This window comes from Salmo salar, chromosome ssa21 (genome assembly GCF_905237065.1).
Source record: "Salmo salar chromosome ssa21, Ssal_v3.1, whole genome shotgun sequence".
Lineage (NCBI taxonomy): Eukaryota > Metazoa > Chordata > Actinopteri > Salmoniformes > Salmonidae > Salmo > Salmo salar.
In genome coordinates this window covers 29,922,167-29,948,497 of record NC_059462.1, presented here as the reverse complement: position 1 = coordinate 29,948,497, position 26,331 = coordinate 29,922,167, and the positions used below count along the sequence as shown (strand labels likewise).

General features: G+C 44.1%; 1 protein-coding gene across 3 annotated transcripts; it reads right to left on the bottom strand.

Moving 5' to 3' along the window:
* Positions 1 to 239: 239 nt before the first annotated feature.
* On the bottom strand, positions 240 to 26,331 carry parp4 (poly (ADP-ribose) polymerase family, member 4). 3 transcript variants are annotated; one of them, XM_014164822.2, is made up of 34 exons: positions 26,139 to 26,331; positions 23,812 to 23,939; positions 23,465 to 23,678; positions 22,738 to 22,846; positions 22,339 to 22,417; positions 15,965 to 16,072; positions 15,687 to 15,845; positions 15,321 to 15,458; positions 15,024 to 15,209; positions 14,642 to 14,790; positions 13,060 to 13,191; positions 12,883 to 12,981; positions 12,539 to 12,722; positions 12,249 to 12,399; positions 11,722 to 11,867; positions 11,471 to 11,602; positions 11,300 to 11,386; positions 10,915 to 11,079; positions 10,783 to 10,826; positions 10,345 to 10,426; positions 10,099 to 10,236; positions 9,751 to 9,955; positions 9,500 to 9,570; positions 8,998 to 9,285; positions 8,684 to 8,854; positions 8,497 to 8,577; positions 8,304 to 8,384; positions 7,745 to 7,840; positions 7,232 to 7,633; positions 5,575 to 7,133; positions 5,382 to 5,457; positions 5,010 to 5,112; positions 2,522 to 2,663; positions 240 to 2,316 (listed from the first exon to the last, which is right to left on the bottom strand). In XM_014164822.2, the coding sequence occupies exons 2-34, from the start codon at positions 23,935 to 23,937 to the stop codon at positions 2,118 to 2,120; spliced, it is 6,102 nt and encodes a 2,033-aa protein (XP_014020297.2). In that variant the 5' UTR covers positions 23,938 to 23,939; positions 26,139 to 26,331; the 3' UTR covers positions 240 to 2,117. The 3 variants fall into 3 exon arrangements, with proteins under 3 accessions (XP_014020297.2, XP_014020298.2, XP_014020296.2); XM_014164823.2 differs by having other exon boundaries at positions 26,224 to 26,295; XM_014164821.2 differs by lacking the exon at positions 26,139 to 26,331 and adding an exon at positions 25,070 to 25,312.

Sequence of the window (26,331 nt, the reverse complement as noted above, 5' to 3'; positions counted from 1 at the left end):
CGCAAGAGATGCAGTGTGTTTCAGGAATTATAGCTGCTGCAATTGCTTCTGTTCATCTACCAAACTTGTGATCACATTTCTGACATTAGTACTCAACTGGATAGGTGCTCTCATAAACTGAGACTGGTTTGTGTGCTATAAGACCAACAACCACCCCAAACATGTGGGACTTCCCAGTAGAACAAACCTGACCTCTGAGGAGAGACTTGTCATCACTGAATACAAGACTGACTCAGTTGTGACAGTTTATATTATGTTCAGAAGGTTTATTTTATAATGCAAAAAGGCTAAATGCTGGTCAAATGTTCAATGGTAACTGACAAATGTATCACAAATTAGATACATCAATAAAATACATATTTAAAGGCCATATTATCTTCCCCTGGGCTGCTAGACAAAAACATGTGTGCTAATAAACAATGCCACTCCAGTGCATGACACAGCCTAGGATTTTACCTGTGATGTTCATTCAGGTGAAGACTCTGGAACAGCTGAAGAAGTAGCCATTTCTACAACCAAGTAGCTATTATTTATGTTCGTTCAGGTGAAGACTGGAACATCTGAAGATGCCTTAATACGAATATATCCCACATGTGAATGTGTCTAATACCCGTTTTAAAAATCCGCATTTAACCTAACCCCTCTGAATCAGAGAGATGCCTTGCTCAGGGGCAGAACGACAGATTTTTACCTTGGCAGCTCGGCGATTCGTTCCAGCAACCTTTCAGTTACTGGCCCAACGCTCTAACCACTAGGCTACCTGCTGCCACTGGTTAGATTATGTAAATATTTAGACTGCCCAGGGATGGATGAAAAGTGTCTTTATTGCCAACTGTCACTTTAAAAAACATTTGGATCTGATCTTTTCACTGACAAATATATGACCATCTACTTCCTTTCCCTGGTCATTGGCATGCCTCTGGTTGGTGGGGGCCTTATCTGGCACTAGTGTGTTAATTTTATTTATTTTTTTATTTTATTTCACCTTTATTTAACCAGGTAGGCAAGTTGAGAACAAGTTCTCATTTACAATTGCGACCTGGCCAAGATAAAGCACCTGTCTCAATAGCAGAAACACGTGTGGCCAAGTTGGTCAACCATATTACCAAAGGTTGTACGAGGAAATTCTGTCAAAAGAAGTGAACAATCATTTGAAGACAGAACTGGAGAAAATAGCTGAAGAGAAGGCCAAGAAGATCTTCCTCTGACACATTCAGGTCATCAGGGGTCAGAAGAGACAACAGGAAGGGGGACTGACAGTGACATGGATGTTGTGGAATCATGGCAAGCTAACTCTGTTTTTTTTGGTCAGAATATGAAAGTTATGGAGTTTCAGCAGCTAGTGGATCCAGAACACACAGGGTCTTACTACACAACATATAGCTGGTTGAGTAACTGAAGACCTTACTCAGTAAGAGTCCAGGCTGAAAGGTAAGATGAACGTGACTTTACTATATGGTGTAGGCATCCATCTTATTCTTCTCCCAGTATGCATCGATTTACATCTTTATTAATAGTCATTAACCTTGACCTTTCTTATAGCGACACCTTGTGGTGAACTTGGTAAGTGAACACAACACTAGCGAGTCAGGTTCTTTTGGATTTGACTTTCATGCTGTAACACACACTGATTCAAGCTGACTATGTTTATATATTGTGAAACAGACACTTTAAATCAATCCATTCTTTTAGAAAGGCTTTAAGGTGTGTGTGTGTGTAAAGGATCGAAATGGAACCCGAGTGACCAATAGCATGACCACATTACCCTGCTGTTCTGCTTATCCATCTGAGGATTATTTCAGTCAGACAAAGAAAACAGAAAGAAAATTGGAGCAAGGTCTTATCAGTATGACTGAAATCACACAATGACAGCTGTATGGATATAGAACATGGCCATAGATTGAGGAGTATAAATACATTTTAAAAATGATTGCTCTTGTATTTTGAGCAAACATAAAATCACACCTTTAAATGCAAAGATTTGGAATTACAAAACTGATTTGATCAGTGAAAAGGTTATCAGTATAGCATAGTACCTTAACCTCGTAATAAGTGAAATAATAAAAGCAATAGCTGCAGATGTATATACTGGTCATACACCTTTCTCCTTCTGGAAGTCATTGGGCCCTCACTCCCCCTGTGGTCCCGAGGAGGATGAGGGGAGAGAGGGGGTGTGGGGGGTCGATGCCCAGGAGCTGCCGTGTGGACGACTCCCAGTCCCAGCCAAACTCCAGCCTGCTGCACACACACGGGTACTCCCTGTCTGCCCAACACACCCAGTCCACCGCCCTCCTCACCGCCTCCCAGCGCTCACACCTGGGGGAACACACACAGTAACCATATTTAGTGCATGCGCAAACACACGTGCATCGAGAAATGCACCAAACAAAAACAAAACATAGATACCCTTATCCCAAGAGAAACAGACACATGAATCGCATGAACTTCCCTCACACTTTCTAGATTGAACAGAGTGCTTGGGGTGTTATATAGTGGAGCAGAGAGAGGAGACCCATTGTACCTGGGCTGAGGAGGAGAGTGGTCCAGGTCCAGACGGAACAGGCTGAGCAGCAGCTTCCCCTCCTCTAGCCTCCTCACCCTCATCAGCTGCAGCACCAGCAGACTGGCCACCAGCCTCAGGATGTCAGCATGGGCCCTCACACCTGACACACATCAAACCCATTTTTATTTGTCAAATGCGCTGAATACAACAAGAGTAGACCTTACCGTGAAATGCTTACTAACAAGCCCTTCAACAACAATACAGTTAAGAAAATATTTACTAAATAAACTAAAGTAAAACATTTTTTAAAGTAACAATAAATGAGGCTATATTGTACAGTGCCTTGCGAAAGTATTCGGCCCCCTTGAACTTTGACCTTTTGCCACATTTTAGGCTTCAAACATAAAGATATAAAACTGTAATCTTTTGTGAAGAATCAACAACAAGTGGGACACAATCATGAAGTGGAACGAAATATATTAGATATTTCAAACTTTTTGAACAAATAAAAAACTGAAAAATTGGCCGTGCAAAATTATTCAGCCCCTTTACTTTCAGTGCAGCAAACTCTCTCCAGAAGTTCAGTGAGGATCTCTGAATGATCCAATGTTGACCTAAATGACTAATGATGATAAATAGAATCCACCTGTGTGTAATCAAGTCTCCGTACAAATGCACCTGCTCTGTGATAGTCTCAGAGGTCCGTTTAAAGCGCAGAGAGCATCATGAAGAACAAGGAACACACCAGGCAGGTCCGAGATACTGTTGTGGAGAAGTTTAAAGCCGGATTTGGATACAAAAAGATTTCCCAAGCTTTAAACATCCCAAGGAGCACTGTGCAAGCGATAATATTGAAATGGAAGGAGTATCAGACCACTGCAAATCTACGAAGAGCCGGCCGTCCCTCTAAACTTTCAGCTCATACAAGGAGAAGACTCATCAGAGATGCAGCCAAGAGGCCCATGATCACTCTGGATGAACTGCAGAGATCTACAGCTGAGGTGGGAGACTCTGTCCATAGGACAAAAATCAGTCGTATACTGCACAAATCTGGCCTTTATGGAAGAGTGGCAAGAAGAAAGCCATTTCTTAAAGATATCCATAAAAAGTGTTGTTTAAAGTTTGCCACTAGCCACCTGGGAGACACACCAAACATGTGGAAGAAGGTGCTCTGGTCAGATGAAACCAAAATTGAACTTTTTGGCAACAATGCAAAACGTTATGTTTGGCGTAAAAGCAACACTGCTCATCACCCTGAACACACCATCCCCACTGTCAAACATGGTGGTGGCAGCATCATGGTTTGGGCCTGCTTTTCTTCAGCAGGGGCAGGGAAGATGGTTAAAATTGATGGGAAGATGGATGGAGCCAAATAGAGGACGATTCTGGAAGAAAACCTGATGGAGTCTGCAAAAGACCTGAGACTGGGACGGAGATTTGTCTTCCAACAAGACAATGATCCAAAACATAAAGCAAAATCTACAATGGAATGGTTCACAAATAAACATATCCAGGTGTTAGAATGGCCAAGTCAAAGTCCAGACCTGAATCCAATCGAGAATCTGTGGAAAGAACTGAAAACTGCTGTTTACAAACGCTCTCCATCCAACCTCACTGAGCTCGAGCTGTTTTGCAAGGAGGAATGGGAAAAAATGTCAGTCTCTCGATGTGCAAAACTGATAGAGACATACCCCAAGCGACTTACAGCTGTAATCGCAGCAAAAGGTGGCGCTACAAAGTATTAACTTAAGGGGGCTGAATAATTTTGCACGCCCAATTTTTCAGTTTTTTATTTGTTAAAAAAGTTTGAAATATCCAAGAAATTTCGTTCCACTTCATGATTGTGTCCCACTTGTTGTTGATTCTTCACAAAAAATTACAGTTTTATATCTTTATGTTTGAAGCCTGAAATGTGGCAAAAGGTTGAAAAGTTCAAGGGGGCCGAATACTTTCGCAAGGCACTGTATATAGAGGGGGTACCGGTAATGAGTCAATGTGCAGGAGACAGGTTAGTTGAGTAATTTGTAAATGTAGGTAGGGGTAAAGTGAATATGGATAGATAATAAACAGTTAATAGCAGCAGTGTAAAAACAAAGGGGGGGGGGAGAGAGTCAATGTAAATAGTTCGGGTGGCCATTTGATTAATTGTTCAGCAGTCTTATGGCTTGGGGGTAGAAGCTGTTAAGGAGCCTTTTGGACCTAGACTTGGCGCTCTGGTACTGCTTGCCATGTGGTAACAGAGAGAACAGTCTATGACTTAGGTGACAGGATTCTTTGACAATTTTTTGGGCCTTCCTCTGACACCGCCTAGTTTATAGGTCCTGGATGGCAGGAAGCTTGGCCCCAGTGATGTACTGGGCCGTACGCACTACCCTCTGTAGCGCCTGGATGACACGCGCACACAATATTTTTGTAATTTTTCTTACTGCTCAAAAACAGCCCTAACTGAATGTTCATAGACTCCCAGACAAACAGTTCTCTAGTATCAGTCTGTAGTGTAGCCTACCTAGAGAGCTGATGCCTCTATTCTTCAGGAAGACGTTTGCAAAATAGTCCACATCCACACCGAGGAGGGAACCCAGGCTGGCAGAGCACTCCCAGTAACCTTCCTGGAACAAACAAAACATGTTGATAGCCTTTTAGCCTTTTTGCTCATTGGCGAATGGTGCCACACATTGGTATGGATGAAGTAAGTTCCCCATAAAATGCTTTGAGTATCTGGAAAATCTGTTTCTGAATTCAATCCATGCTCCTGCACTATCAATAAACAATAGAATGTATATACAGAGATATGATTAGTTCATATTTTCTATCAATAATAGTATTTTCTATGCAGATGAGACAGGCCTTTAGAAAAGGGAACGTTTACTGTACTTACCGAGTGCTGGAGGGCAAAAATCTCTGTCCATTTTACTACATCAAGAGTATTCTTCCTGAATTCAAGACCTTCCCTCCTGAAATCAAAATCTACCTAATTAGGATACCACAGAGCTACACATAACAATACATGTCTCCAATAGAGGTCATACACAGACAGACAAAGTTACGGACGAATGGACGCTGACACATACCTTTCACTGTCTCCGACAAGTTTCTGTATGTTTTTTTTTATATCCAGAGGTTTTTGTGCTTGTGGTAGTACATGATGTTGTTGTAGTGTCCTGAGAGAGCTACCAAACAGAGAGGAACCAAGTGAGGCCCCTAAAGGATGGGTCAGATTGAAGCCATGAGTGGTGGGTAAAGGGGAGTTGAGGTGTCCGCCAGTAAGTGGTGCCTCAAAACTTAACCCCATTGATCTGCCCGAGCTTCCAAGATAAGGGAGTGTGGGGCCAAACAGCGAGCCTGCTGAAGAAGCCTCAAATAAACCTGGAATGTAACATGCATTGGCTGTGTCCCCAAACCAAGAGCCGTGATGTTGGCTGCTTTGAGACCCTACCCTCCCACCCCCGAAACTAAACCCTGATGGGGGCACAGAGGCAGGGACAACAGAAGGCTGCCAGTGGTCCATCTCCACTAGTCCACAATCCTTATCCTCAGATAAGCTATTATCCACGGTCCACATTTTGCTAGTCTCACACAGTTCCACAGGATAGGGCTCTCGGGGTTTGGAAAGTAGCAGGTCCTTACCGGCTTGCAGTTTCGGGAAGGTAGCAGTATGGGAGATAGCCCCAACTCCAGGTTTGGGATGACCTCTCATCTTGTGTTTTATTGCTCGAAACTCATTGGAGACAAGAGCAGAGGGAGGAGGAAGAGAATCTGAAACTGCGTCAGAGAAAGACTGCAGTCGAGATGGAGGAGGACCAGGAGAACTGAGGACAGAAGCAGGGGGTGTAGGAGGAAGAGCATCTGAAACTGTGGCAGAGAAAGACTGCAGTCGAGATGGAGGAGGACCAGGAGAACTGAGGACAAAAGCAGGGGGTGGAGGAGGAAGAGCATCTGAAACTGTGGCAGAGAAAGACTGCAGTCGAGATGGAGGAGGACCAGGAGAACTGAGGACAGAAGCAGGGGGTGTAGGAGGAAGAGCATCTGAAACTGTGGCAGAGAAAGACTGCAGTCGAGATGGAGGAGGACCAGGAGAACTGAGGACAAAAGCAGGGGGTGGAGGAGGAAGAGCATCTGAAACTGCGGCAGAGAAAGACTGCAGTCGAGATGGAGGAGGACCAGGAGAACTGAGGACAGAAGCAGGGGGTGGAGGAGGACCAGGAGAACCGACGACAGAAGCAGGGGGTGGAAGGAGAGCATCAGCAACAGCGCAAGACTTGAGCTGAAGAACAGAGGGAGGAGGACGAGGCACATCAGCAACAGAGAGAGACTTCTTCTGTGTCTCTACAGTGTCAAATGCCGGATCGGCACAAACCTTCCTGTGTCTGTCCGCCCGTCTAAAGTCTCCCTGTCTACTCTTCGCATGCCTCACTATCTCTGGGAGAGACTGGATGGTCTCAGACAGCTCAGGGATGAAATCCGTCTCCACAGTCATAGCCAGCATTTTGGTAGCAAGGTATGGGGTGACTGGTGTGCTTTGGCTACCTGTAATCGTGTGGAGAGTTGGAGAGTAAAAAGAGGTCAGAGCCTCACTATGCATGATTACTGAGCCACGAAGGGGGTGTTCAGATTCCTGTAAACCAAAGTACTGTAAAACAAAGACAAGAACAGTTTAGTGATTAAACTATGAATTGACAGGAATCATTTTTCTTTATAGTTAACAACAAGAAAGAAGCAGATCACTACCATGTCATTAAAGCACTCCATCTCTTCATCCGTCACAGCTCCTTCACTCTTCAAAGTCATATCCGGAGGTTTGGTAGCAGCGGACACGGTCACTGGGCTGCCAAAGACCATAGAGCCCATTAAGTAAGAGTAATTAAGTCCTTCCCATGATTCGTCATCCACCTGGAGTTGAACCAACGATTCATGCTCCTCCCCCATCACCATCTCCTCCATACAGATATTTCTGCATAAAACACGCCCTGGCCCACCATCCAGCAAGTTTGACATTGAGTTTGATCCCAAGTCCATTCCATCTCCCTCATATTCCTCCTCCAGCCAGCTAAGGTAAGGTAAGAAGTCGACGTCCTCGTCTGAGATCAGTTTGGGAACGTCTGTGAAACCCACGTTAGGCTGCTCTGAGTCCTGGGAGAGAAAGAACACATCAGAACATTGTATATTTCTATATTTGTATTGAAGTATTGTTGATGTGTGCGCACACACACACACACACACACTAGCGTTTGGCAGACGTACCCTCTCCTCGATGGCAACAAAGCTGGTGAACTGAGACAGGATGGAGAACTCTTTGCTCAGCTCAATGATGAAGGACTTCATCACTGATTTCTTCCCCTGAAGAGAATTGATACTATATATATATAAAACAAAAAACTTTCTGTACACACAGAATAGGTACAGTGTACACACTCCATACTAGGGTTGTCATGATACCAGTACCGCAATACTAGGAAGGAAGGAAGGAAGGAAGGAAGGAAGGAAGGAAGGAAGGAAGGAAGGAAGGAAGGAAGGAAGGAAGGAAGGAAGGAAAGAAAGAAAGAAGGAAACAAAACATGAAGCAGCCTTAATTTTCAGAGGAAAACACTCCTAATGTTGGTAAAAAACAGCATTATGTTGTCACCCAGAGTCACGTTTCTTTTCCAAGCTATAGCACACAATATTTTACATAAAGTAGGTTTTTAAACGACCATTAGCCTGCTTTGCGTTTTCTTTTTTGGTAAGAAAAATCTGGTGTTGTAGTATAGCGATACTGGTTGTGACAACACTACTCCATTCACAATCTCATGTTCACACACACCTCATGTTCAGCCTCGTTGGTGTGAAGACTGCCATCCTCATAGTCTCTGATAACAGCCCTCGCTGTGAGCTTATGAAGGAACTGAAACACGCGCGCACACACACACGCACACACACACACACACACACACACACGTATTACAGGTGTGACAGACAGTATAAACAGTAAGGTGAGGTGAGTGTGGTGGTCTTACCGTGCCCCTGGTTTTCTGTAGCTCAGTGGTGGACACCATTGTCTCAATGTTCTGACCACTCAGGTCTCCAAGAAGAGTGGCCTACGGCACCGGACACATGGACAAGTTAGTCTCACAGCGCTTTGTGATCATGGGCATGTCATGTCCACGCACGCACGCACACAAACACGCCTCTGTGACAGTATACCTGTGTACAGTGTGGCACGAAGCCGTAGACCAGGGTGTGGCAGTCAGTGAAGAGCGCGTGGAGCTGAGAGGGGGCCTGGACCGGAGGGGGAGCTGAGGGGTTAAACTGCTGCCACTTCACAGACACAGAGCTGCAGCCTGGAGACATGATGCGCTTCACCTGGCACGCCACCTGAGACACACACACAGAAAAACATCTGTTTAAAGGGATAGTTTGCCCAAGTTGACCACATGTTATGTGGTTGTGTTGGAACCAAAGATAATATACAGACATCTAAAGACATAGGAGAGGTCGCTGTAAAAGTGTGCTGGTACCTTCTCCCGCCAGGTGTGCTTTGTCTTTGTGTCAAAGAACTCATAGGCCCCTCCCCCTGCCTGGGCCAGGGCCCGCAACATGTGCCGATTGGCTGTTGGGCTGAGGCCGCAGGTGAAGAGGCGGCTGTGCTGGGCATGCTGTCTGACCAGCTGCAGGGTCAGGGCTTGGTTCTGGACGTGGCCGTCTGATAGCAGCAGCAGGTTCCTCACGCCCTGTGACGGAGGCAACAGACTCAGGCTGCGCAGGGGCCTCCACAGCTCAGTGCTGCCCCCAACAGGTGGGGAGGACTAACAACAACAGGGGAAAGGATCATTCAGAAAATGAGAATTTGATCAAGGACAACATTTACATGCACATAATACTCCAATGATTGTGAATATTCCATTAAAATATTCTGAGTGAGCTTTTAATATGCTCAAAAATATATATGTTTGCCTAATATTCTAGAAACTAATGATAAAAGATTGTGATTGGCCCCTGGGCCTGTCTGTCAGCACTCACCATGATGAACTTCTTGGCTGGTTGGAGAGCCTCGACTAGAGGGTTGGCCGAGAGAAAAGCATCCTTCTGGTCTATGAGACAAAACCAAAGTCAGACAGATGAGTATGGGGGAAAAGTTAGTGTCTTACTGTCAAACACATCAGTCTGAAGTAAGCAACAACAAACATCCCCCACTAACAAAGCGAATACAAATGACATGATACATGAAGTTGATTTCGCTCAGTTTGGAGACTGTTTGAATAGGAGCCCACCTGAGCCAAAGGAGATGACGTTGACTCGAACGCTGTGGTGGTCCATGGTATTAACAAGCTGCAGGGCGATTCTTCTGGCGTTCTGGAGAGCGTCTCCTCTCATGGACTCAGACGAGTCCAACAGCAGGATCACCTCACTGGAGCCGGACATGGGGCTGGAGGTGGGGCAGGGCTCAAAGTCTGGGTAAAATACCAACATACAGGCCTGGAAGGGGGGGGGAAACGTAAAGAGATGGATATGATTAGACAGAGAGAGGGAAGGAAAGATGGAGCGATAGAGGGATACAGACCAGGCGGTATTTAAGAGAGACAGATGTACAGTATAGAGAGAGAAGGAGAGATACTGACCTGGCTGTCTTTATCTGGATGTTTCTCCACCCACATCCTGGGTAGGTGGATCTGGGCCAGACTGAAGCAGACCAGGAACCCATCTGGACCCAGAGTCTCACCTGGACATGTCCTCACCACCGCCTTACAGTCGGTCCTCTGGGGTTAACACAACACACACACACACACACACACACACACAGTGTTACACACACGCGCACACACACACAGAAGCATGTACATACACTGCTCGGTCTGCTGTGTTACCTTGATCTTGACTTTGTGTGTGAGGCAGTGCAGGTTGATGATCTCATTGGGCATCTCAATGGACATGTCCAGACTAAACTCCCTAAGGAGAGACAGACACTACAGGTCAGTATGAGGAGAGAGACAGACAGACACTACAGGTCAGTATGAGGAGAGAGAGAGAGACAGACACTACAGGTCAGTATGAGGAGAGAGACAGACAGACACTACAGGTCAGTATGAGGAGAGACAGACACTACAGGTCAGTACGAGGAGAGAGACAGACAGACACTACAGGTCAGAATGAGGAGAGACAGACACTACAGGTCAGAATGAGGAGAGACAGACACTACAGGTCAATATGAGGACAAGGGATTATTAGGGAATTCAGATGTAATGATAAGGATACAGGAATGGTGTACCCATCCATCTACAGAGCTAGTTAAGAGGAACACTCACCCTTGGGAATCCAGGTTGGTCACACACACCTTTTCCAAAGTCACCTACAGACACACACAATGGCACACACATGACGCAAACCTAAACGCAACATTAATAACATATAAAATCAATCAATCTAGTCCCTCCTACCTGAGTCCTCTGGTTGAGCGCTGAGCTCTGTTGCCATGGCGCCACACTACCGGGCAACGAGAAGTTGATCAAGCCCTCCATGACGACCAGCTCGGTGACGAAGGTAACTTTGATAAGGACGGTGGCACCGGCAGGCAGGTTCCCAACGCTGATGGTGAAAACATCCTGAGGGCGCGCAAAGATAATAAGACTGAAACCACAGATTATTTCAACCATAGGATCATCATTATCTGATTTAAAAGAATGATCTGAGAGCTCAGCATATCATATGACACACTGTCTGTACTAAAGAGAGCAGGTTCACATTTGACACATTCTATTTCCTGTTCAATGTAAAGTGAGAAAGTATGTCTGCAGAGAGGTAAGGAGGTAGGGAGAGACGTACAGGTGCATCCTGGTCCATTAGGTAAGCTCCATGGCCTCTCTCTATGGCCTGTTTATACTCTTTACGTGCCTGCTGCTTCTCCTTCACCTGGGACAGAGGGACACCACAGCTCACAACACAATACTACACATGCATAACTGATCACTGTGTGCTGCTGAGAGGGTGAATTACCTGTCCCATTACATGTTTCCCATTGATGAAGGCCTCAAAGCCACACACAGCAGCAGAATCATCCAATGGGAAGACGTACTTGGCTTCGATGGGGGCGGTGCTCTGATTGGTGTATGTCTGGAAGATGATGACCTGGTAGCCAATAGGAGAGAGGCCTGTTACTTAAGGACTGATGTCCAGTCAAGTATGGTACAGTCCAGTATAGTCTAGTTTAGACTGGACTGAAATGGACTAATCTAGTCCAGTCGTACCTGGGAGAGCAGATCCATCAGCCTGGCCCTGACATGAACGGCCTGTAGGGGGAGTGGTTGTCCAGAGCAGTCCAACAGGCCTGCAGTCACCTCCTCTAGAGGGTTCTTACAGCTCCCAACATCCTCCTCAGCCTCACCACAGGACACTACACACAGGTCATCAAGAACAGTCTCAGAACAAGCAAATGTACTTATTTTAGGTATTGTCTATTTTTTTGCACTTTAAAAAAAGGGGCAATCAGCAGTTGTTACATCCATTTTTGGACTTAAAAATTAATTATATGTATAACCTCAAAACATGGTTAAATCTATAATTTTGATATCATGGATGGCCAGTCCTCGAATGCATAGCTCTGTTTATGAATTTGAGAGGGTTACATTTATCCAGCCCCATCCATCAGCTTTTTACCGAAACAGGGTTGGAGAGAATGCTTTGTTACGGTTTCTATTGGGTCAGCTTTACGTATGGCCCTGAGTTTCGTTGGAAGTTTACAATAAAGATGTATTTAATTGAATTAAGTTCTTACAGAGGTCAGACGGTGAGACAGGAAGCGGAAGCTCGGTAGAAGAAGTATCTATGGTGGGCTGGAAGTCCTTCAGCTGGTCCTCCTCCAGTCTGAACTGTACCATATATTGCAGCCTCACCTGCTCTGGGCTGTACACCACATACTCATCATCCTGGAATACACACACATATCAGAAACACAAACACGCAGGGAACCGCACGCACGGACGGAAGCACGTACACAATCTGAACATTACAATGTCAGCATTAGCACTGAACAAACGAAGGTACAGAATTTTTAAAAAGGGTTACGTCAAACTCTGAGGGTTTCTTGGGGGTGTGGCGAACCCCGTGTACACTGTGGTATCCCTCAGGGGAGCGAGTCAGGCTGCTGTCCCTCTTCTGGAGGTCAGTACAGCGCCCCAACGCCACGTCACACACCAGCAGCAGCCGACTGCCGTCCGTCACACTGGGCTTAGAGTACTTCAAACTGGTACTGAGGATACACACAGAGAGTATATTGACAATACTTCACACTGCTGCTGATAAACAGAGAATATATTACATTATTTCAAACTAGTGCTGTTCATATACAAACAGAATATATTTGCATTGTCTCAATAGAATTTATTTGGCATATAATGTTGTCGACTGACCTCATTGCATCACTGAAGTAGATGCCACCGCCCAAGTTCCCAATGTCTGTTCTCTCAATCCCATGATGCTCCACTCCAACTCTGGGCAGCAACAGACCCCTATAGACAGAGAATTGGCAACATATCACGTCAGTCATGTACAATATGTCAATCATTGGTGTGCGTGTGTGTGCTCACCGAGACAGGATCCCCACAAAGCTGCTGGGGCTGGAGGAGTGGAGGAGGGGCTTAACGTTCCCCAGATCCTCTCTAAACATCTGTAGCTCTACCCCTCTGTTTACTCTCAGCACCTGCAAGATCTGCACCTGTCTACAGGAGAGAGATGGAGAGTTAAACACACAAGCACGCACGCACACTGGAGTGCAGGGCATAAAATGAACACCGGCCACCCATGGGTAGATTTAGGTACTGGAGTGTAAGAATGTCTATTTCACCAGCCACGTTGGCGGGTGGTCAATTTGCAGGGCTCTACAATCCGAGCATTACATTCACAAATAAAACGTAAAAAGTCAAGTATGAGCACATGAGCGAGTTGGTTAGAAAAATGCTGCAGTAGCTTTTTTCAAAGTATTTCTGCAGTTTGGTTTCATAACTGCTAATTGCACAAAGAAATAGGAATCCTATATTCTACCTTGCGCAGCAAAACTGCCTGGCAGGGAGGGCTGTGTGCCCTGAGTGAAGTGCTGATAGATACATTTTTGGAGGCGCTGTGCACAGGCATAAAAGTTGGTCTAATTTACTCAAATTTTACAAAGTTAGACTTTGTCCAACATTGTTTTGTTCACAAGCTGGGTTGTTTTCCAACGTTAGTTTGACTCTGCTGCTTCAACTGATAGTGAAGAGATGATCCACACACACACACACAGACGTCATGACTCGAGTGGCCCCATTACCACAGTAACCTCCCGCTCTTAAAAGGGCAGCTGAACATTTTCTCTCAGGTCACAAAAAAATGTCATGAAATTGAGCAATATACCACATTGCTTCTTACCAATACATTTATTGCTATAGAAACATTACAAAGCATGGTCATCTTGAAAGAGGTTCACCTAGGGGTCATGATAGGGGCTGTACCAAATGTTTGATGTATTATAATAATTGATTACGCTTATGTTATATTAATAGAAGGGGAGGAGTTATAAGACCCCTCCCTCCTTACATTTATAGGGTCCTAGAGTACAGATTAACTATATATATATATATATATATATATATATATATATATATATATATATATATATATGATAACACTAACTAGTTCTGCCTGCAGGGGAGTGTAAGAGATAAGAGACTAGTCAGACATTCCACTAAAAAAACAACTTGGACATTTACTGTTAAGCTTTGAGATAACACTAAAACTCCTTGTTTATGTAGCTGAGTAGGCATGGTTTTGGTCTCATAAGTAGAAGGTAATGACGTAGGCAGTGACATCACTAGGGCTGGACTTCGGGTTTAATAAAATAAAAACCTTTTCTTTGATGCAGAACTTACTCGGAAACATGCGTTATGTTCCTGTTGTCAACTTCTGTCTGCAATTGCATTAATAAAGGTTTTTGAATGATTTAATTAAAGATATTGTCATAATGCTAATTTCACCAATGAGCCAATGACCGACAAGGAAACAAACCCCCACAATCTGTTTTTGGTGTGTTTTTTAAAATGAAATTATGGATGTGACTGAAAGATTTGTTCATCTACCTGCCACAGTGGCTGGTGGACCAAAAAGTACATTTTAGGCCCTGTTGGAGTGGGTCAGTACCTGTCCTGTAGAAGTTCTGTGACATACAGCAATTCAGGACCAGGGGGAACTCTTTCAATGCTGCACCTCAGCGCGCGGTACTTCCCCAGACAGGAAGGGATGGGGCTTCTCAGTGTTGCCTCGCTCACATTCAGCACGTCTCTGATTAACTACAACAAAGATCCATGTTAGTGTTCATTTAATTGTGTGAGACACACACACACACACACACACACACACACACACACACACACACACACACACACACACACACACACGATATAGGCTAGGACTATAGATATGTAGAGGGGAGAAAGTCAATAAGTGGTTGAGGTGGGATTGGATCCCATGTCATTTAAACTGTGTTCATTCTGCTAAAAAATAACAGTGTTGTGTGTGTTACCTGGCAGAGGTCCAGTTGCGATGAGATGAGTTTAGTGTGGAGAGGGAGATGGGACTGATCAGTTTTGTGTGGCAGGAGGGTGTAGACCTCCTCCATCAGAGAAGCCACCTCAGTGTCTGGCCCCTCCCCCTGTCTCGCCCTCAGCTTCCTCTGGACCTGTAGCAGCAGCCCCTCAGCCCTGCTCACCTACACAACAACGATACAGCTTTAATGAACACAAGTACTCAGAGACCAACAGACAGAAAGACTAATACAGTATGCATCATGAACACTGCGAGCCAACCCCAGCTCACTTACATCGTTGAGACTGAGGCTGGTGATTGGAACCTTGAGGACGTTGTCCAGACAACCAAGGGCCTCTGCCCAGAGCAGCTCCACGAACACGCCCACTTCCTGTGATAGGCTGCTGCAACTCAGCTTCTCCTCCAGCAGCAGCTGTCAATCACACAAGACATGTCAATTAACCCCTGACTGGCACCCACAGCATTGATTACTGTATTGCTGCACAGAATCACATAGAATCCAAGTCTTACAGTGGAGTGCCAACATCTATTGGAGTATTTCTCAGGTGATGGGTAAAAAAGGGCAAATCTGATATAATATGTTGTGTCTGTCTGTATTTTTAAGAAACGATGTGTCTATACATAAAGGGGAGTGTCTGACCTGCTGCAGGCTGGCAGAGCCCAGATACGGAGCCTCTGGAGGGAGGGTGGTCCTGAGTGTGAGTCCTCTGACCTGCAGCTCCTTCCTGAGAGTCTGGTAGACCTCCACAGCCTCCTCTGACATGGAGAGGAACACCTGCTTGTCCTGCACAGCTGCTGACTGACAGACAGACAAGACAGCAGACCAAACAGGTAGTAGGGATAGTTCATCCTAATGACATAATAACTAGCCAAGAAACCATGGATCCTGTGAATCAGTGACCAAAGACATGAGCTCACCTTGGCACCATGGTCCTCTCTCCAGTACCTCACCACACGGTACTGCTGCTGTCCCCCCTCTGTGCTGCCACTCTGCAGCTCCAACACCGACCATGTGCTGCTGTTAGCCTGGAAAACACATAGGTACACACACTGCATAGTATGATACCTATATACACACACACACACACACACACACACACACACACACACACACACACATATATATTGCTCCAAAAAATAAAGGGAACACTAAAACAACACATCCTAGATCTGAATGAATGAAATAATCTTATTAAATACTTTTTTCTTTACATAGTTGAATGTGCTGACAACAAAATCACACAAAAATAATCAATGGAAATCCAATTTATCAACCCATGGAGGTCTGGATTTGGAGTCACACTCAAAATTAAAGTGGAAAACCACACTACAGGCTGATCCAACTTTGATGTAATGTCCTTAAAACAAGTCAAAATGAGGTTCAGTAGTGTGTGTGGCCTCCACGTGCCTGTATGACCTCCCTACAACGCCTGGGCATGCTCCTGATGAGGTGGTGGATGGCCTCCTGAGGGATCTCCTCCCAGACCTGGACTAAAGCATCCGCCAACTCCTGGACAGTCTGTGGTGCAACGTGGCGTTAGTGGATGGAACGAGACATGATGTCCCAGATGTGCTCAATTGGATTCAGGTCTGGGGAACGGGTGGGCCAGTCCATAGCATCAATGCCTTCCTCTTGCAGGAACTGCTGACACACTCCAGCCACATGAGGTCTAGAATTGTCTTGCATTAGGAGGAACCCAGGGCCAACCGCACCAGCATATGGTCTCACAAGGGGTCTGAGGATCTCATCTCGGTACCTAATGGCAGTCAGGCTACCTCTGGCGAGCACATGGAGGGCTGTGCGGACCCCCAAAGAAATGCCACCCCACACCATGACTGACCCACCGCCAAACCGGTCATGCTGGAGGATGTTGCAGGCAGCAGAACGTTCTCCACGGCGTCTCCAGACTCTGTCACATGTGCTCAGTGTGAACCTGCTTTCATCTGTGAAGAGCACAGGGCGCCAGTGGTGAATTTGCCAATATTGGTGTTCTCTGGCAAATGCCAAACGTCCTGCACGGTGTTGGGCTGTAAGCACAACCCCACCTGTGGACGTCGGTCCCTCATACCACCCTCATGGAGTCTGTTTCTGACCGTTTGAGCAGACACATGCACATTTGTGGCCTGCTGGAGGTCATTTTGCAGGGCTCTGGCAGTGCTCCTCCTGCTCCTCCTTGCACAAAGGCGGAGGTAGCGGTCCTGCTGCTGGGTTGTTGCCCTCCTCCACGTCTCCTGATGTACTGGCCTGTCTCCTGGTAGCGCCTCCATGCTCTGGACACTACGCTGACAGACACAGCAAACCTTCTGGCCACAGCTCACATTGATGTGCCATCCTGGATGAGCTGCACTACCTGAGCCACTTGTGTGGGTTGTAGACTCCGTCTCATGCTACCACTAGAGTGAAAGCACCGGCAGCATTCAAAAGTGACCAAAGTGGTCTGTGGTCACCACCTGCCGAACCACTCCGTTATTGGGGGTGTCTTGCTAATTGCCTATAATTTCCACCTGTTGTCTATTCCATTTGCACAACAGCATGTGAAATGTATTGTCAATCAGTGTTGCTTCCTAAGTGGACAGTTTGATTTCACAGAAGTGTGATTGACTTGGAGTTACATTGTGTTGTTTAAGTGTTCCCTTTATTTTTTGAGCAGTAATATATATATATATATATATATATATATATATATATATATATATATATATATATATATATATATATAGGATCACCACTTTATTTTAAGAATATGAAATGTCAGAATAATAGTAGAGAGAATGATTTATTTCAGCTTTTATTTCTTTCATCACATTCCCAGTGGGTCAGAAGTTTACATACACTCAATTATTATTTGGCAGCATTGCCTTTAAAATTGCTGAACTTGGGTCAAACGTTTTGGGTAGCCTTCCACAAGCTTCCCACAATAAGTTGGGTGAATTTTGGCCCATTCCTCCTGACAGAGCTGGTGTAACTGAGTCAGGTTTGTAGGCCTCCTTGCTCGCACATACTTTTTCAGTTCTGCCCACAAATTTTCTATAGGACTGAGGTCAGGGCTTTGTGATGGCTACTCCAATACCTTGACTTTGTTGTCCTTAAGCCATTTTGCCACAACTTTTGAAGTATGTTTGGGTAATTGTCCATTTGGAAGACCCATTTGCAACCAAAGATCTTGAGATCTTGCTTCAATTCCACATAATTTTCCTTCCGCATGATGCCATGTATTATGTGAAGTGCACCTGTCCCTCCAGCAGCAAAGCACCCCCACAACATGATGCTGCCACCCCCGTGCCTCACGGTTGGGATGGTGTTCTGCAGCTTGTAAGCCTCCCCCTTTTTCCTCCAAACATAACGATGGTCATTATGGCCAAACAGTTCTATTTTTGTTTCATCAGACCAGAGGATATTTCTCCAAAAAGTACAATCTTTGTCCCCATGTGCAGTTGCAAACCGTAGTCTGGCTTTTTTATGGCGGCCTTTCAGGTTACGTCCATATAGGACTCGTTTTACTGTGGATATAGATACGTTTGTACCTGTTTCCTCCAGCATCTTCACAAGGTCCTTTTGCTGTTGTTCTGGGATTGATTTGCAGTTTTCACACCAAAGTACGCTCATCTCTAAGAGACAGAACGCATCTCCTTCCTGAGCGGTATGACGGATGCGTGGTCCCATGGTGTTTATACTCGTGTACTATTGTTTGAACAGATGAACGTAGTACCTTCAGGCATTTGGAAATTGCTCCCAAGGATGAACCAGACTTGGGGAGGTCTACAATTGTTTTCTGAGGTCTTGGCTGATTTGTATTAATTTTCCAATGATGTCAAGCAAAGAGGCACTGAGTTTGAAGGTAGGCCTTGAAATACATCCACAGGTACACCTCCAATTGACTCAAATGATGTCACTTAGCCTATCAGAAGTTTCTAAAGCCATGACATCATTTTCTGGAATTTTACAGTCAACTTAGTGTATGTAACTTCTGACCCACTGGAATTGTGACACCGTAAATTGTAAGTTAAATAATCTGTCTGTAAACAATTGTTGGAAAAATTACTTGTGTCATGTACAAAGTAGACGTCCTAACCGACTTGCCAAGACTTTAGTTTGTTAACAAGAAATTTGTGGAGTGGTTGAAAAACTAGTTTTAATGACTTCAACCTAAGTGTATGTAAACTTCCGACTTCAACTGTATGTATGTATGTATGTATGTATGTATGTATACACACAAACACACACACTGGGGGGAAAAAGTATTTGATCCCATGCTGATTTTTTACATTTACAGAGAAATGATCAGTCTATAATTTTAATAGTAGGTTTATTTGAACAGTGAGAGACAGAATAACAACAACAAAAATCCAGAAAAATGTATGTCAAAAATGTTATAAAATGATTTGCATTTTAATGAGGGAAATAAGTATTTGACCCCTCTGCAAAACATGACTTAGTACTTGGTGGCAAAACCCTTGTTGGCAATCACAGAGGTCAAACGTTTCTTGTAGTTGGCCACCAGGTTTGCACATATCTCAGGAGGGATCTTGTCCCACTCCTCTGTGCAGATCTTCTCCAAGTCATTAAGGTTTCGAGGCTGACGTTTGGCAACTCGAACCTTCAGCTCCCTCCACAGATTTTCTATGGGATTAAGGTCTGGAGACTGGCTAGGCCACTCCAGGACCTTAATGTGCTTGTTCTTGAGCCACTCCTTTGTTGCCTTGGCCGTGTGTATTGGGTCATTGTCATGCTGGAATACCCATCCACGACCCATTTTCAATGCCCTGGCTGAGGGAAGGAGGTTCTCACCCAAGATTTGACGGTACATGGCCCCGTCCATCGTCCCTTTGATGCAGTGAAGTTGTCCTGTCCCCTTAGCAGAAAAACACCCCCAAAGCATAATGTTTCCACCTCCATGTTTGACGGTGGGGATGGGTCATAGGCAGCATTCCTCCTCCTCCAAACACGGCGAGTTGAGTTGATGCCAAAGAGCTCCATTTTGGTCTCATCTGACCACAACACTTTCACCCAGTTGTCCTCTGAATCATTCAGATGTTCATTGGCAAACTTCAGACGGGCATGTATATGTGCTTTCTTGAGCAGGGGGACCTTGCGGGCGCTGCAGGATTTCAGTCCTTCACGGCGTAGTGTGTTACCAATTGTTTTCTTGGTGAATATGGTCCCAGCTGCCTTGTGATCATTGACAAGATCCTCCCGTGTAGTTCTGGGCTGATTCCTCACTGTTCTCATGATCATTGCAACTCCACAAGGTGAGATCTTACATGGAGCCCCAGGCCAAGGGATATTGACAGTTCTTTTGTGTTTCTTCCATTTGCGAATAATCGCACCAACTGTTGTCACCTTCTCACCAAGCTGCTTGGCGATGGCCTTATTCCTGCCTTGTGTAGGTCTACAATCTTGTCCCTGACATCCTTGGAGAGCTTTTTGGTCTTGGCCATGGTGGAGAGTTTGGAATCTGATTGATTGATTGCTTCTGTGGACAGGTGTCTTTTATACAGGTAACAAACTGAGATTAGGAGCACTCCCTTTAAGAGTGTGCTCTAATCAGCCCGTTACCTGTATAAAAGACACCTGGGAGCCAGAAATCTTTCTGATTGAGAGGGGGTCAAATACTTATTTCCGTCATTAAAATGCAAATCAATTTATTACAATTTTGACGTGCGTTTTTCTGGATTTTTTTGTTGTTATTCTGTCTCTCACTGTTCAAATAAGCCTACCATTAAAATTATAGACTGATCATTTCTTTGTCAGTGGGCAAACGTACAAAATCAGCAGGGGATCAAATACTTTTTCCCCCTCACTGTGTGTATATATATATATATATATATATATATAAGAAAAAGTATATATATATATATATATATATATATATATATATATATATATATATATATATATATATATATATATATATAGTGGGGAGAACAAGTATTTGATACACTGCCGATTTTGCAGGTTTTCCTACTTACAAAGCATGTAGAGGTCTGTAATTTTTATCATAGGTACACTTCAACTGTGAGAGAAGGAATCTAAAACAAAAATCCAGAAAATCACATTGTATTATTTTTAAGTAATTAATTAGCATTTTATTGCATGACATAAGTATTTGATACATCAGAAAAGCAGAACTTAATATTTGGTACAGAAACCTTTGTTTGCAATTACAGAGATCATACGTTTCCTGTAGTTCTTGACCAGGTTTGCACACACTGCAGCAGGGATTTTGGCCCACTCCTCCATACAGACCTTCTCCAGATCCTTCATCCTTCAGGCAATACGGACTTTCAGCTCCCTCCAAAGATTTTCTATTGGGTTCAAGTCTGGAGACTGGCTAGGCCACTCCAGGACCTTAAGATGCTTCTTACGGAGCCACTCCTTAGTTGCTCTGGCTGAGTGTTTCGGGTCGTTGTCATGCTGGAAGACCCAGCCACGACCCATCTTCAATGCTCTTACTGAGGGAAGGAGGTTGTTGGCCAAGATCTCGCGATACATGGCCCCATCCATCCTCCCCTCAATACGGTGCAGTCGTCCTGTCCCCTTTGCAGATAAGCATCCCCAAAGAATGATGTTTCCACCTCCATGCTTCACAGTTGGGATGGTGTTCTTGGGGTTGTACTCATCCTTCTTCTTCCTCCAAACACGGCGAGTGGAGTTTAGACCAAAAAGCTCTATTTTTGTCTCATCAGACCACATGACCTTCTCCCATTCCTCCTCTGGATCATCCAGATGGTCATTGGCAAACTTCAGACAGGCCTGGACATGCGCTGGCTTGAGCAGGGGGACCTTGCGTGCGCTGCAGGATTTTAATCCATGACGGCGTAGTGTGTTACTAATGGTTTTCTTTGAGACTGTGGTCCCAGCTCTCTTCAGGTCATTGGTAATGAGTGGAGAACAGGAGGGCTTCTTAAAGAAAAACTAACAGGTCTGTGAGAGCCGGAATTCTTACTGGTTGGTAGGTGATCAAATACTTATGTCATGCAATAAAATGATAATTAATTACTTAAAAATCATACAATGTGATTTTCTGGATTTTTGTTTTAGATTCCGTCTCACAGTTGAAGTGTACCTATGATAAAAGTTACAGACCTCTACATGCTTTGTAAGTAGGAAAACCTGCAAAATCGGCAGTGTATCAAATACTTGTTCTCCCCACTGTGTGTGTGTGTGTGACATGCATACATACATACATTACATACATTAAACAACCAAAGTAAAGACAGGTGTGTCAATCAACAAGTAAGATAAATAAACTGTAAGATAAATAAACTGTACTGCCTATGGGTGGACTTACCTTTCCAAAAATTGAGTATTTGGCCACTTGGAAATTTGTTGGATATGTTGGAAGATCATTGTCACTTTCAGTATACACTCTAAAAGAAAAAAAAAGAAAACACAAACGAGTCTTGTAGCTTATTACTACACTACGGGTGGGCCGTCATTGTAAATAAGGATTTGTTCTTAACTGACTTGCCTAGTTAAATAAAGGTTAAATAAATAAATACATTATTGCAGGGATATTACACAAGTTGCATACAACAATTACATAACCTAGGTTATTCAACTGGTTAGTACTCTGGTATAAGGCCTGTGTCATTGAATGTGGGGCCATGACCAGGTTATAGTCAGGAAGGAAAAGTATGACATCTAGTCAGGCAGTAATTGACAGGTAAGTGGTACAGTAGGTACACACCTGAATTTGCCCAGGTAAGTTCTCTCCTGATTCCCCGCACTCTCGGCTTGATTTACAGCATTCACTGTCTGGATCTGAACTTCAGCCGGCTGGCTCGTCCCCTTCAAAACTAACACACATAACACACACACAAACACACCCTATGACAAAGTCCAATTCTATTCAAAACATCCATATATTACACACACACCCCTTCGTCAAAAAGGCATCGTTCTTCAAACACAGAAAAGTGCGATGAAACACACCCATAGTGAGCACACAGTGCCTTTGTCAGTTAAAGACAACTGTGGGGAAAAAACAGCCTCCTGACTAACTAACTCAAAAGACCTCTCTGGGTGAATGAGTCAACATGCTGGGAACAGAGAGAGAGACACCACCCACTGTGATTGTGTCAGAGGAGAATGCTCAAAGATGACAAACTCTTGCTCTGCTTGCTGAATGTGCAAGAAGCTTTTCATTGGAAATACACACACGTAGAAGCCTGCATGCAAAGAGAATGGTGATGCATGAAACTGACAGTGATGAAGAAGCTGAGTAGTATTATTACTTAGGGATTAATTATAGGTAAAGCATAGATGAGAAAGATAAAGCATCTATTCATTACTGAGTATATTTACCTGCCTTAGTGACAACTGTTTTGGCAACATTGTTGTGTAACATTGTATATTTTATCACCAATAAAGCATATTTCAATTTTGGAAACAAAGGGGAAAGGTTTGGCTTGTACCTGACAGAGATGGCAAGGGAGAGGCAGGCCTGGGTGGGATGAGAGAGGTAGAGGGAGGGGGGGGCAGGCAGTAGTCCTCTACAGGCAGCAGGACTCCCTTCTCCAGGCAGCGTGACACATACTCCACCCCTACTACTGGAGTCTGATGCTTCTTTATGCTCCGCACCCGACTGGCGCTCAGACTGGACATACTGATCGTCACTACGAGAGTACACTGTGGGGATGACAGAAAGAGAGAGATATATCAAGAGAAAAATAGAGAGCAAGAAAGACAGATCATCAATACCGCCAACATGTTTGAATCTAGCCTATGAATTCAAAAATGTTTGTGTCACTGTGCACCTGACCTGCTTATTGATCACATAGGAAATGCTGCCCCCATTCTCTGTTATTGCCAGCTTCAGCCTCTTCTTCTCCTTATAAGGCAAAGTCTTCAGCTCCAAAACCACAAAACAGTTGTCAAACGGAGCCATAGCTGTTGAAGGAGAGAAAAACCTTTATGACATGGTCTTATCAAACACACCAGCCGGGTCTCAGAGCATTTCATATCATTCTGTACGTAAATCCGAGACACTCCATTTAGCATGATATGTTACCTTTGGTATTGTTACATAAGACACATGATTACTTCAAAAGTAGGGTGGTTAGTCGGGGTGGATGTGTAAAGCGAACGTCTAGCAACCCAAAGGTTGCGAGTTCAAATCAAATCATGGACAACTTTAGAATTTTAGCAACTTTCAACTACCTACTACTTTTTTGTTACTTTGCAACTACTTCGCATTGTTAACTAACACTTCCCCTAACCTTAACCCTTTTTGCTAATCCTTCCCCTAACCCATCTCCTTAATTTAACTCTAACCGTAATCCTAACGTTAGCCACCTAGCTTGAATTCGTAACATATCATAAGTTTTGCAAATTTGTAACATATTGTACGTTTTTAGACAATCGGAACATATAATACGAATTGCAGTTCGTAACATATCATACAAAATCGGTGATGGACATCAACAAATTAATATATACCATACGAAACATAACATACTAAGTGAGTCTCTTGATGTACGTACAGAATAATACGAAATGCTCTGAGACCAGTTTGAACACACACAAACACACACACACACACACACACACACACACATTCCAAACACTTAACAGACACACCTTATCCCCTCAAATTAAGTGGACACTTCTGATAACGTACCATGACGTCTGACGAGTATACACTTGCAGGGCAAGGGGCGAGGGAGGAAGGAATGATTTTTAAATGGACCGCCCTTGCCCGGAAATTCGTCACTCGTTCATCCCGCAATTATTGTTTTCAGCCACTGGTTGCGTGTAGGTGCTTTATATGCTCTACAGTCAATTATGATTGCATGTTTACTTATAGTAACTATATAATTATTAATATACACCTACTGTTTGATAGCTAGAAAATGAATTAGCTAACTAACGTTATCCCGCCTAGCTGGAACTTCTGAAGAAGGAAAATTTGTTATTTCTACAATTTCCAAAAGCTAACCAAACAAAAACATCATTACTTTTATGAGACGTGGTTGTGCCGTCATGTGCATTAAAGCACAATTTCTAACCTGTTTACTTACACTTGTATGTTGACTTATCCATATTGACGTTGAGGTTTTACGTTTCGGTGGACTTTTCTTAGCGGATGTACAATCAACGCGAATTTAATTATGGGGGGGTTTCAGGCCCGAAGTAAACATAATTGTACACTAAAAATCGATCAAAAACGACGGCTGAGGGGCTTATGTTGCGAACATCCCTTGTTTGGACCGACGTCCAAAATGGTGACTGGGATTCCCCCAAGGGCATAAGGCGAGGGTAAGTGGACGAGAGTGACTTTTCTGAGTTGAAACGCAGCTTAACAGCCCTCGGTCCTAAACGTTTTACATCGTCACATCAGTGTACCTCAAATGCCCCTTGCCCAAGCAAGGGAGCGTGATGATCAGAGATGCAACGTCATTGGTGGAAATCTTGAAGTTGAGCTTAAAAACAACTAACCTAAAGTTATTCATGTACCTAGGAAGCTAACGTATCTAGCTCGCTACAGTTACCTAGAGCTGGCTAGCTAGTTTTATAGTTTGGTCATTTATTCCAACAACAAAAATGTATGAATCTAGCAACGTTTTATATGCTGCTCACTACGAGACTATGCCAATTTGCCAACGCTAAAATCAATGTGTGTATATATAAGCTTTTTCTGACATGCCGGAAATGCAGCCTTGTTGATTACATTTGACACTTCACCGCCACCAATGTTTGACATGTGACTAGTTTGCATTGAAGTGTGGGTCATAACAACCCCACACGCTCCCTCGAGCTAAATCTTGGGCCGAGGGGGCAACGTTAGTGAATTGGGCCTCCACTTAAAATGGCTATCAAACTGCATCCGGTTTCGACGTGGATTCCGAGGGAAAGTGGCTAGCGCAAGGGCTGTGGGGGTAAAAAATAACATGTTTGGACTGTTACAGATGCGGAAGTGCGAGTGTAACAACAGATATTTTAGCTTTTTGTCAGGTTGAAAATGTATGTGTTCTCGCATAACCAGTTGAGTACATTAGACCACTTGTCGACAATAGTCACAGTAAAATCAATATCTTTGGAAAAATGCTATACATTCAGACCTATAAAGAAAATATGTAACTGTTTTACCGTAAGTAGGTGTCCGTTACTGTTGCTGTCTTGCAGTGAAGATAACTTTACATTATATGTTACAGGTGGCTGAAACTGTACTCACACGTATTTTCCTACTGTACGACAATCTTTACCAGCAACTGTAAACTTCCTTGTATAGAAGAATAACACGACTACGCCCCATTAACACGCCACGCCCTTATACAATGTT

What these genes read in the sequence shown, in the direction of transcription:
- parp4 (XM_014164821.2), bottom strand. Translation starts at nt 25,091, where the DNA reads ATGGATAAGTCAACATACAAGT. An exon ending in ATCCAGATAAAGACAGCCAG is followed by an intron (nt 9,956 to 10,098) that starts GTCAGTATCTCT and finishes CCCCCCTTCCAG; the next exon opens with GCCTGTATGTTGGTATTTTA. An exon ending in TGGAGTGCTTTAATGACATG is followed by an intron (nt 7,134 to 7,231) that starts GTAGTGATCTGC and finishes TTTGTTTTACAG; the next exon opens with TACTTTGGTTTACAGGAATC.